Source organism: Oncorhynchus mykiss, chromosome 22 (genome assembly GCF_057628025.1).
Source record: "Oncorhynchus mykiss isolate SJ-2025 chromosome 22, ASM5762802v1, whole genome shotgun sequence".
NCBI lineage: Eukaryota > Metazoa > Chordata > Actinopteri > Salmoniformes > Salmonidae > Oncorhynchus > Oncorhynchus mykiss.
The window spans coordinates 35,461,727-35,474,051 of NC_143043.1; the positions used below are offsets into that span (position 1 = coordinate 35,461,727).

The 12,325-nt window shown below is 46.3% G+C and overlaps 1 protein-coding gene across 3 annotated transcripts; it reads left to right on the forward strand.

Moving 5' to 3' along the window:
• The first annotated feature begins 1,739 nt into the window (after positions 1 to 1,739).
• arsh (arylsulfatase H) lies at positions 1,740 to 6,025 on the forward strand. 3 transcript variants are annotated; one of them, XM_021579471.3, is made up of 11 exons: positions 1,740 to 1,855; positions 2,799 to 2,945; positions 3,050 to 3,171; positions 3,291 to 3,413; positions 3,487 to 3,689; positions 3,857 to 4,077; positions 4,203 to 4,339; positions 4,555 to 4,689; positions 4,773 to 4,932; positions 5,018 to 5,139; positions 5,228 to 6,025. In XM_021579471.3, the coding sequence occupies exons 1-11, from the start codon at positions 1,851 to 1,853 to the stop codon at positions 5,641 to 5,643; spliced, it is 1,791 nt and encodes a 596-aa protein (XP_021435146.2). In that variant the 5' UTR covers positions 1,740 to 1,850; the 3' UTR covers positions 5,644 to 6,025. The 3 variants fall into 3 exon arrangements, with proteins under 3 accessions (XP_021435146.2, XP_036814988.1, XP_090072569.1); XM_036959093.2 differs by having other exon boundaries at positions 1,829 to 2,608; XM_090216443.1 differs by having other exon boundaries at positions 1,848 to 1,880.
• The last annotated feature ends 6,300 nt before the right edge of the window (positions 6,026 to 12,325 follow it).

A 12,325-nucleotide genomic window follows, 5' to 3' on the forward strand; every position in this document is an offset into this window, starting at 1 on the left:
ACGTCATTGTTGTTTAGGGGCTCGTAAGTAATTATTTCACCTGTTGTATTCGGCGCATGTGACTAATACAATTTGATTTGATCATTGGGTGAGTCATTGAAACTGGAAAACTTTTTTAGGACTATAATTTCCTCCTCATATTGTACAATATTTGTGTCTCCTCCACACTCCTAGACCTAGGCTATTGATGGATTCAAGACGAGGTCATGTTTAACGATCTCACATTCTCAGTTTGTCGGTATCAAAACAGCAAGACATTTAAATCATTGGTGCAGTATTAAAAAATATTAGGCTAAAGTCTCCAGTCATGTAAATTTACATAGAATTGCATGAAATGCATTAATAAAAGGATCAATTTTTTCCGGGCCCTTGGCTACAAAACAAATTCTGCAAGCACATCTACTCTACTGCTCTATTCTCGACCACTATGCTAATGCAATGATATGATGATAGTGTTGTTGGCCAGACCCAGTACCTCAGAGCTCCTCAGGTCACACCCCTCTAGCGTTCACTTTTTGTTCCGACACCTCCAGACTTACAAATTAAGCACTGCCTTCACTGGAACTAAGGGGCCTGGCCCGAACCATGAAAAACAGCCCCAGACCATTGTTCCTCCACCAAATGTTAGTTGGCACTGTGCATTCGGGCAGGTAGCGTTCTCCTGGCATCTGCCAAACTCAGATTCATCCATCGAACTGCCAGATGGTGAAGCGTATTTCATCACTGCAGAGAAAACATTTCCACTGCTCCAGAGTCCAATGGTGGCGAACTTGGCACCACTCCAGCCGATGCTTGGCATTGCGCATTATGATCTTAGACTTGTGTGCGGCTGCTCGGCCATGGAAACCCATTTCATGAAGCTCCCTATGAACAATTGTGCTGATATTGCTTCCAAGGTCAGTTTGGAACTCGGTAGTGAGTATTGCAACCGAGGACAGACGATTTTTATGCTCAACGCGCTTCAGCACTCTGCGGTCCTGTTCTGTGAGCTTGTGTGGCCTACCACTTCACGGCTGAGTCATTGTTGCTCCTAGACGTTTCCACTTCACAATAACAGCACTTACAGTTGACCGGGGCATCTCTATCAGGGCAGAAATTTGATGAACTGACTTGTTGGAAAGGTGGCATCCATGAAGGTGCCACGTTGAACGTCACTGAGCTTTTCAGTAAGGTCATTCTATTGCCAATGCTTGTCTATGGAGATTGCATTTGTGTGTGCTCGATGTTATACACCTGTCAGCAAAGGGTGTGGCTGAAATAGCCGAATCCACTAATTTAAAGGCGGTCTCCACATACTTTTGTATATAGTATCACTCTTTTTTTGTAAGAGCGTAGTTTAAGAACACTTTAAAAGCCTCAACAGATAAGATGATCCAACTTTCAAAACTAGTCCTTTTCAGCTAACCACAGCAGTCAACTACTATCTAGGTACAGTAGTTATTTTTATGTCTATCACATTCACTAATTAACAATTTAGCTATTCAGATATCAGTCTAAAAATCACTTATAATACATCTGATTTGACCATGGCATGGCCAGGAATCAGATTTTGGCTTGAAATATCTAATTCCATGTTCAGGCTGCAAGAAAAAGAACAGGTTCGAAAAGTATATGCAAAGAAATGGGATTTGTGTCACTTCAAACTGCCAGTGTGAACAAGGCTTTAGATTCTGTAGTTCTGCAAGCAACTGAGCGGCTGCCCCCCTCAGACTCACAACTGCGCATTTAATACCAACATGTCGGTAAAACGAAATATCGCACATGCTCCTGTAACTACGGTAAATGGGGGACAGTTGTACAGTGGTGTTACGTCTTCGCAACTTGAATCAATCGCGTTATTGTGTTTCAGAATGAGGTAAGAGATGGTGATGTGGCAGACGGTATGGATTGAGCGCAACATTTCGAAAAGCATAATTTGTGTGTTGCATTGATTATAACCTTTAGCGATCTATAAGTGTATAGATGCAACTCGATTAACCGTATGGCTTGGTTTTGTTTCGAACGTTCAACCGGTGTTTCTATCAGGTTATTTTACTGAATGGTTTGACCTTCTGAACTGGCATAAACTAAGACGTTCTCCCATAAACTCTAAAGGAAGTTCTAGCGCTGTTACACAACACTGAAGTTAATGCGTGACTGTTTCCTTACGCAAAGAAAGTGCACGTTTAGCTGAAATAACTAATTGTTCAGACTATATTGGGCTATGCAGGCCATAGTCTACTTTGTGCCTTTATCTGCGTGGAGCTATCAGTCAGTCGATCGGCTACCAGTGTAAATCAGAGGAAGATAAGAGAACAATGGTATATGTTGTTGACAAAACTAACGTTCTATAACGTTTCACCCTCCTGAACATACCTCATGCTATGGATCACTGAGTTAAGTTAGTGTGACCACACACACACACCCCCGACAGATAGGTGATCATTTTGTATTTATTTAACCTTTAGTTAACCAGGCAAGTCAGTTAAGAACACTTTCTTATTTACAATGATGGCTTATACCGGGCAAACTTGGATGACGCTGGGCCAATTGTGCGCTGCCCTATGGGACTCCCAATCACAGCCGGTTGTGATACAGTAGGAAGGTTAGAGCACCATTTGTCTCTAAGGTATGATCTATATCTCTCCATCGGGCTGTCCCTCTGTTGTTCCATGAGGTGAAATGTTTAGAACCATTACAGATAGAAACAGTTAATTTAGCTGACTAACATGATCACACCTGTTCTACAATATACATACTACATATCGGTGAACATTCTGTAAAACTGCTTCTTCCTGACCTTTACACCTGACCCCCAGGCTCTGCTTGCTGGCCCTGTTGCTGCTCCTGGACACAGGAAGTGATGTCACAGCATCAGAGGAGGACAGGAAGCCCAACTTCGTCCTGATGATGGTGGACGACCTTGGCATTGGGGACATCGGTTGTTACGGCAATGACACCATCAGGTAACAGAGGCAACCAGGCAATCTGCAGCCTTCCCAAAAACAACTACAGTTTTGAGTTTATAACACTTGCTTTCTCTCGCTCGCTCTCTCGCTCTCTCTCTCAGGACTCCTAATATCGACCGTTTAGCAGCAGAGGGAGTGAAGTTGACTCAGCATATAGCTGCCGCTCCACTCTGTACACCCAGTAGAGCTGCCTTCCACACAGGACGCTACGCACTGCGCTCAGGTAGCACACACAAGTGTACATGTAACACACACACACACATGTACAAAGACAATATTGGAAGCATTAGAGGAGTTATTGGAATTAATGGTGTGTGTGTTTGTGTGTGTGTGTGTGTGTAGGTCTGGGCAGTACAGGGCGTGTGCAGGTGTTGTTGTTTCTGGGAGGTTCTGGGGGTCTACCACCCACTGAGACCACCTTCGCTAAGAGACTACAGGAGCAGGGATACACCACCGGACTAGTGGGTAAGAGAGAGAGAGAGACACACACACACACACTAACCCACACACACACTAACACACTGATGTGTACCTGTAGGTAAATGGCACCTGGGTGTGAACTGTGAGCTTCGAGGGGACCACTGCCACCACCCCAACACACACGGCTTCAGCTACTTCTACGGCCTGCCTTTCACCCTGTTCAATGACTGTAGACCAGGGGAGGGGAAGGATGTACTAGCTGACCTGCAGAACACACTGTGGCAGCTAACACTACTGGGGGCCCTGGCCCTGCTCAGCCTGGTAGGGTCCAATGACTCCTTATTCCACATGACAGAGTATCATGTCTGTTCTACATACTCTATCTCTATCTGAGTGCCTCAAACAGTTCACTGGCCTTGATGATAATGATTCACATGGTTTTCTGAAAGTTATGTGGGTGTGTCTAACTCCTCTCTCCCTGTCTGTAGGTGTGTGTCCGTGTGTGTGGTCTGCTTGAGGTGAGTGTGTCCGTCATCGTGGCGGTGACTTGTCTGAGCCTACTGGCGTTCAGTGTGTGGTTCGTGCCCTTTGAACTCCTGATGACCTGGAACTGCATCATCATGAGGAACCAGGAAGTGGTGGAGCAGCCGATGGACCTAGACACGTTATCACAAAGACTACTGGGAGAGGCCCAAGGCTTCATAGAGAGGTCAGAACAGTCAATCAATCAATCATGATTTTCCCCACATAGGTATAGCCAATCTAGTACGTTCAGGATAAAGGCTAGGGGTGAGTATTGGATGAGAGTTCAAAGCTTGTTTGTGTGTTGGATAGGAATGCTGACAGACCGTTCCTCCTGTTCTTGTCTCTGGCCCACGTACACACTCCTCTGTTCTCCTCTCCTGGCTTTGCTGGGAAGAGTCGCCATGGTCTCTATGGAGACAACGTAGAGGAGGTGGACTATATGATAGGTGAGCGGTTTGTGTGTGAAAGCTCTGACCAATAACACATTGATATATTAGAATGTTTATTATGTTTACGATGTGTATTAATGATCTTACTATGATTTATATGCTCTCAGGTTGTATGACTGAGACAGTGGACAGGTTGGGTCTGGCCAACAACACTCTGTTGGATTAGAATGAGTTATGTTTCTGATATGTATTAATGATTGATCTTCTGTCAGGTCGTATGACTGAGACAGTGGACAGGTTGGGTCTGGCCAACAACACTATGATGTATTTCACCTCTGACCACGGTGGCCATATTGAAGACGCAGATGAACGAGGACAGAAAGGAGGCTGGAATGGAATCTACAAAGGTAACAACCAATCAAATAGAGCCATTTGAGCAATCAGAAAAAACAGATGTGAAAAACATTGATTGTTTCCTCCTCTCATACAGGTGGGAAGGCGATGGGTGGATGGGAGGGTGGTATCAGGGTGCCAGGTATATTCCGGTGGCCTGGCAGGCTGCCAGCAGGCAGAGTGTTTGACACACCCACCAGTCTCATGGACCTCTACCCCACACTCACACACCTGGCCGGCGCAACACACAGCGACAGGTACGTGTGTGTGTGTGTGTGTGTGTGTACTTGTTGTGTGTACTTGTTGTGTGTGTCTGCCTATCCTCATGTCTGTATATTCCAGGTTGTTAGATGGCTATGATCTGATGCCTGTGCTAGAAGGAAGGACCGAGCGGTCGCAGCATGAGTTCATGTTCCACTATTGTGGTGCTTACCTCAACGCAGTTCGCTGGCACCGACCTGGGAGTGAGTACACACACACACACACACACACACACTACTATACACTACAACACACACCATCATCTGTCTCATTACATGTGTGTCTCCCCAGGTGAGTCAGTCTATAAGGTCCACTTCTTTACCCCTAACTTCTCCCCACCGGGCGCTGGCGGTTGCTATGACACCAAGATTTGTTTCTGTCATGGAAGTTATGTGACACACCACAGCCCCCCCATCGTCTTTGACCTTCACACTGACCCCTCGGAGTCCCACCCCCTGACCCCAGACACTGAGCCACGCTACCAGGAAGTGCTACAGCAAACTGCCAGGGCCGTGGAGCAGCACCGGGCCACCCTCACACACTCACACCCCTCACACACACAACCAGACACACACTCTCCTCAGTCCGAGCCTGTTCTCAACCAGCTGTCGTGGGAAAAGATTCTGTGGCGTCCATGGCTGCAGCCATGCTGTGGAACATTCCCCTTCTGTGGCTGTACGGAGAACACTACATCTACTCTGGCCTAACACACACACCTCTGGCAGAGAAATGTGAAGAGAAAGATGAAGAACATAAAACTATGAAGAACTTTTAATGGAGCAACTGCTTTTTAAAAATGTTATAATATTTTTCACACTAAGTTTTCAATGATGTCTAGACAATTGTACATAGCTATATGAAAGATGGTAATAATTTGCTCAAAGATAATTTATGTTTTGATATCTGGACCAATCTTGTAATTTGCAATATTGATTTTGATAGATTTGTATTTTTATAACCTAAACTGTCTGAACAATCTGTTTTTTTTCTTCTTTGAAGTTTGTAACTGTACAGTATGCTCCTGTCAGTTACTGCTCTTCACCACATGGTGGAGCCAGCTCCCTGGAATAAACATTCCTTTCTGCTGCAGTACATGTATGGTCTCCTTTTTTCATCTAGTTCAGCTGCGTCTATGTTTACCTGGAACTGTGCAGGATTAGGTCCCAGTAGTCTGGAGTGTCTAACAATCCGCTGAATCACAGTAACTTTACTATTACAGGCCACGGTTACTGAGTTGGCCAAGGTTATGGCCCGTGAGAGCTTTGAGAGCTATGCTCTGTAGGTGGATCTTAGTACCACCAGGTGGCACTGCAGCCACGTGTATCAGAGACAAACAGCACCATAGACGTCAGTACAATGTGCATGCTGTACAGTAATCAGTAGGAAGGATAATGTTTCATCTGTGGTAATGTGTGGACCCACTGACTTCCAACTGGTCATTGGTGTGTGTATTTTATGAAAGTGATGGAGGCAGTGCATCTGATATTGTTGTGGTGACTGACACGTTTTATCCTACTCTACTGTGAGGACAGGAGACCAATTATATTTTTCTTCTGATACGATTAAAATCTCATCTCGCTTCTGTTAATCCTTCAAGATATTCTCTGTTCTATATTAAATTATAATTTCGGGATTCTTTGAGTGTTCTAAATCACACTGACATGAATGGCTCTCTACCTCAATCACAGCCACGACTGCTCTTATCTAAATAAACAGACCACAGTCATTGTGAAGTTATACTAGAAGACATGGTTAGAGTGAAGTGTGTAGGCCTCCTGTCGAGTCTAGGGCTCTTGTAGGGTATTTTTAGGGTCTCTGTGTCTCTGGCCAGCCAGGCTTTCTCCTGCCTATTGTTGCTCCCTGGTCAGTCATCTTCACTCATTGTGTTCATGAATCAGCCCTGTGGTCATTGGGCCAAGCCTAGCAGAACTGATCACTGGCCAGCGGCGTGACTCAGTGCTTCATGTCCATATTTCTCTAGCCTAGTCTGACCTGGACTGGAAGAAACCCCTCGGTCAGCACCGGCCTACCTCGACTGTAAACACTGGTTCTATCTGCTGTCTTTTAGGTCACTGGCCCTTTAACGGCTTGAAACCATAAAGCATCTTTACTGGTGTGTTTCCCAACTCTGCTCTATAGAACGAGATAGGCTGTGGCAGGAGAGCCACAGGAATTAAATCACTTCCATACATCCAGAGCATGAGGCATAGGGTTCGTTCCAGTGAGAAACAAATGTTTGGCAGCAGAGTTCAGTAGTACTGTGGCTTCTAAAGGTCTCTGTAACTCTGGCTTGAGTCAGAGACCAGAGTTTTGTAAAGTAATCAATGTAGAATGGGAGGAGTGACTGAACAATAGCAGAGCAACTGAAGGCTATCACATTAACATTTGATTGGCTTTAAGACATGGATTTGACCAAACCAGATACAGGATCAAGGGGAACACAGGCTTTTAATTGCAGACAGTTAAACCGGTTTGTCTCTTTCAAAACAACTCCATCATGCCAAATGCCATGTGTTCTAAAGAGGGATGGATGGAGTCCACTTAGGCCTGATAGACCCACAGCAATGGCTTCCATGCCGCCTGCAAGCCTAAACACACACACACACACACACACACACACACACACACACACACACACACACACACACACACACACTAACTATATGGAATAACTTGTCTTCCTTGCTTTTGGGCAGTGTTCCAGTGTTTGGGATAATGGAGCAAGTTTAAGCTAAAGTGTTTCATGGTTGTAATTTCACACAGGGCTGCTTCCATATGGATCTCTGGCCCTGAACTGATATACTGACAACTCACCCAAACTCCACTCAATCCTCTCTCCCCTGGACTCCTCTGTTTTTCCCACCCCCACCACCCATCTTCCAACATCCCTTAATCTCCCCTCCCTCCCCCATCCTCCACCTGCCTCCCCAGTCTGCCCTGGCATCAGGAGTGAGAGTGTTCAGTCAAAAATCTGCTGTGGACTCAGAAATGTTCTGCCAAATGGTCAATAACCCAACAGTCAGCCAAATCCACACAGATGGCTTTTAGTCAGTGCCTGGGTGGAGTCATTCAGTCATGTAGTGTCTTACTGGACTCTGGCACTTCAGAGGGGCTCAGTATAAATGACTACACTTAGTCTATTGTCCTCTGGCTACGGCTTCCTATTCCCTATACAGTACAGTGCAGGACTTTTGTCCAGAGCCCTACTGTATGATTTGTCCTATGCTTCTCCATATACTGCATCCTGCTCCCAGTCCCCTTTTAACCAGAGGAATGATGACATGTCTATACTCTGAGAATCGACCGTAAGGCCTGACCTCAGTGGAAATGCTGACACCATGTCCTCCTGAAGGGGAGAGAGAGGTAAGAAAGGGGGAGGGGGGATAAGAAAGAAAGACTGTGTCTCTGTACCCAGCGTGTAGCCAACCCCCTAGCTTAGTTTGGTGGAACTATTCCAATAAAATACAGTCCATTCCATAAAAATGTGTACGTTTTATTGTCACACACCAGATAGGTGCAGTACATTGCGCTAAATGCTTCTGAATATGTTGCCTTGTAGTTTGTCAGTACTGTCTAATAAATTGGACATCTTCGGTCAATTTATAGTTGTAAGGATGGTGGAGTTAGCACAGCTCTCTGTGTTGGTCCAGGCTAAATGATTCCTGTGTGATAATGCTCCAGGGTTAGACCACTGAAACACTCAGCTGGAGAGCTTCCATTCTGTACCCCTAGTTCACCCTAGTGTGTGCATGTTTCTCTTCTTTAGTTTCTGTTCTAACTCACGACAATCCCTGTGGCTTCGCTGGGTTTCTACTACTTTCAGAGACATCCCTTTCTCCCCTCTCCACCTCTCTCTGCCCTCCAATCAATACCTTCCTCCCTCTGATTCTCTCTCTCGTTCTCTAACATCTTCCTCTTTTCCCCTCTAAATCCCTCTCAGTCCCTCTCTGTATGTATTTGTGTGTATGTTGGTTTTAGGGATTTGACTTTGTATGCAGTTGTGAGAATACGTGTGGTTAAATATTGTGATGTGATATGATGTGTAGTGATGTGATGATGTGTTGCTGTATTGGGAGATAGGCGGCCCATCTGTTCAGCATTATCATGCTCTTTACAGGGGACCCAGCCTGTGACTGGCAACATGGCTTTAAGTGAGCGCTTGCTCCAGTGTGTGTGTGTGTGTGTGTGTGTGTGTGTGTGTGTGTGTGTGACCCGTCAAAGCAGTACCCCATCTGCTGCACGTCCCATATTCCAGGCACACAAACACACACATGCACGTTGATTAATTACCATGCTCTCACCCCACATAGCTTACGGGGCTTATTACAAACACAGGAAGTATTGACAGAGGTGGGGCCTGATGAAGGACAGATAACTGCACTGGTCTGGCTTTAACGCACGCACGCACCCACACACACACACACACACACACACACACACACACACACACACACACACACACACACACACACACACACACACACACACACACACACATACACAGTCTACTGCAGTAACGCAGCTATAATGCAGCTATACAGTTTCTGCATTCCTAAACACGCTGGGTCAATAATTGTGTTCAATTGGCCAGTGCTCTACAGGGGAAAGAGGTGCACTATGGGTGTGAGAATACAACACCGTCAGCCACAGGAAATACAAAAAGTCAATTACCGTCTCCAGCAGCCTCAGCCATATCTCTAGTTCTTTCTTTTCTTAGTTTATAGCTTTAGCACATTGTACAACCACAATGGTCAAAGCACATTTCATTCCACTAAATGCTAAGGGCTGGTTTTACACAAGACTGATGTTTCAGAAGGTAAATGACAGAATTACAGTTCTGTTTTTACCCACCCACCCCCACCCCCCTCCTTATTGGTCCCCACATATGCTATTGCTAATCAGCCAGTGATTTCCCTATGCAGCCATCCCCTCCTCCTCTTCTCTCCATAACCCCCAGACATCAAAGCCCTGTCAGCGACCATGATGTCATCAGGAACTGTGTCCAATAGGAAACATCCTGGAAATAGTAAATGGAAACAGTTTCCTGTAGGGGTTCCCTATGGGCCACTTCTACCTAGTACCCCAGGCGTGTCGCTGTCTGTTTGTGTTTGTGAATGTATGTGTATGTGTGTGTTCATCCCTGTTTCTATCATGAGTGATCCCTGCTTTGAGAGGGAAGGACAGAGAGGGAGAAACATAAAGACAGCAAAAGATGGAAAGGTTGAGAGAGAGGTTCTGGGTCGTGGGTTGTGTTTCTGGGAATCAGTGCGATAAGATCGTAACAACATCTGCAGGGGGGACACTAGATGGGGAGAGGGGAAGAGAGGGTGGTCACTTATCAGTAACAGTAACCCTGAGACTGCTGTCCCTACCATTCATCTCTCTGACAGACATACTGTAGTCCACTCTGACATACTGAACCTGTCCTGTCTCCTGCAGGTCAGACCTGCCTTTATCTGATGTAGAGCTATATTGCAACTGCAGCTGGTTAGTCTTTTTAAAACAATGTCGGCCTCATCTGAGAGCAGTCGTTTGAGACACGCAGAAGGACAGCTTTCCTGATCCTACAGAGATGATGACAATCTGCTGATTCTCCTCTGTCTCTCAGCCTTTCCCCCGGCCGCGGGGAGTGGCACCACTTAGTATGAGGTAACATTGTTATGAGAAGTCTTCTTCTAACTTTAAATCACCAAGCACATGCCATATCCATGTGAAGATGAACCAACTGAACAGAGAGGGTTGGTAGGACTGCTCTGTCTACTAGTTGAAGCCTTTACCAGCAGTCTGAGAGGCTGTCACACAACATAATATTCTGATTGATTTTAGGTGGGTGGATGAGACTGGAGGAGGTTGAAAATGGGAGAGAGAGGTGTGATGGAGTGACAGTGAGGACAGGAGAGGGTCTGAGATGAGGAGAGGAAGTAGGATGATGAGACGAAAGAGGAGAGGATGAGGAGGCAGGCGTGTCAGAAAGACAGACCGGCTGATGACATCTACCCGAGACGAGCCTGGGCCAAAAAGAGCAGAAAGGGAGAGAGCGGGATGGAGAGAAAGCAGGAGAGAGGGAAAAAGAGAAAGGGTTTGGTGGCAAGGTCTTTCTGTTATGAAACTCAGAGGCAGATGGTCCTCCTCCCTCCTCTTCTTTTCCTGTCCTTACCTCTTCCTCTCTCTTCCATTGGGCCTTTCTCTTTTTTGGTCTTCCTTTCTGTCTTTCTTTGTATCTGTCTGTACAACTCTCCATGTTTCTCTAGGAGTGTTGGGTTGGCACACCTGTTTGGGAGTGGAAATGGGAGAACTAGAATTACTGTAACTTTGGACTTAAATGTCTCCTCTCCTCTCCTGACTGGACTGTCTCCTCTCCTCTCATTCCTGTACTGTCTAATCTCCTGACTGTACTCTCTCCTCTCTTGACTGTACTGCCTCCACTCCTGACTGTACTGTCTCCTCTCCTGACTGTACTGTCTAATCTCCTGACTGTACTCTCTCCTCTCTTGACTGTACTGCCTCCACTCCTGACTGTACTGTCTCCTCTCCTGACTGTACTGTCTAATCTCCTGACTGTACTCTCTCCTCTCTTGACTGTACTGCCTCCACTCCTGACTGTACTGTCTCCTCTCCTGACTGTACTGTCTCCTCTCCTAACTGTACTGTTTCCTCTCCTGACTGTACTGCCTCCTCTCCTGACTGTACTGCCTCCTCTCCTGACTGTACTGTCTCCTCTCTTGACTGCGCTCTCTCTTCTCCTGACTGTACTGTCTCCTCTCCTGACTGTACTGTCTCCTCTTCTGACTGTACTGTCTCCTCTCCTGACTGTACTGTCTCCTCTCCTGACTGCACTCTCTCCTCTCCTGACTGTACTGTCTCCTCTCGTCTCCTGACTGTGCTGTCTCCTCTCCTGACTGCACTCTCTCCTCTCCTGACTGTACTGTCTCCTCTCGTTTCCTGACTGTGCGGTCTCATCTCCTGACTGTACTTTCTCCTTTCTTGACTGTACTTTCTCCTCTCCTGACTGTACCGGCTCCTCTCCTCGCTGTACTCTCTCCTCTACTGACCTTACTGTCTCCTCTCCTGACTTTATTGTATCCTCTCATCTCCTGACTGTACTCTCTCCTCTCCTGACCGTCTCCTTTCCTCTGATGACTGTACTGACTACTCTCCTGACTGTACTGACTCCTCTCCTGACTGTACTCTCTCCTCTCATGATTGTACTGACTCCTCTCCTCTCCTGACTGTACTGACTCCTCTCCTCTCCTGATTGTACTGTCTCCTCTCCTGACTTTACTGCCTCCTCTCCACTCCTTACTCTACTGTCTCCTCTCCTCTCCTGACTAAACGGTCTCCTCTCCTGACTGTACTGTCTAATCTCCTGACTGTACTCTCTCCTCTCTT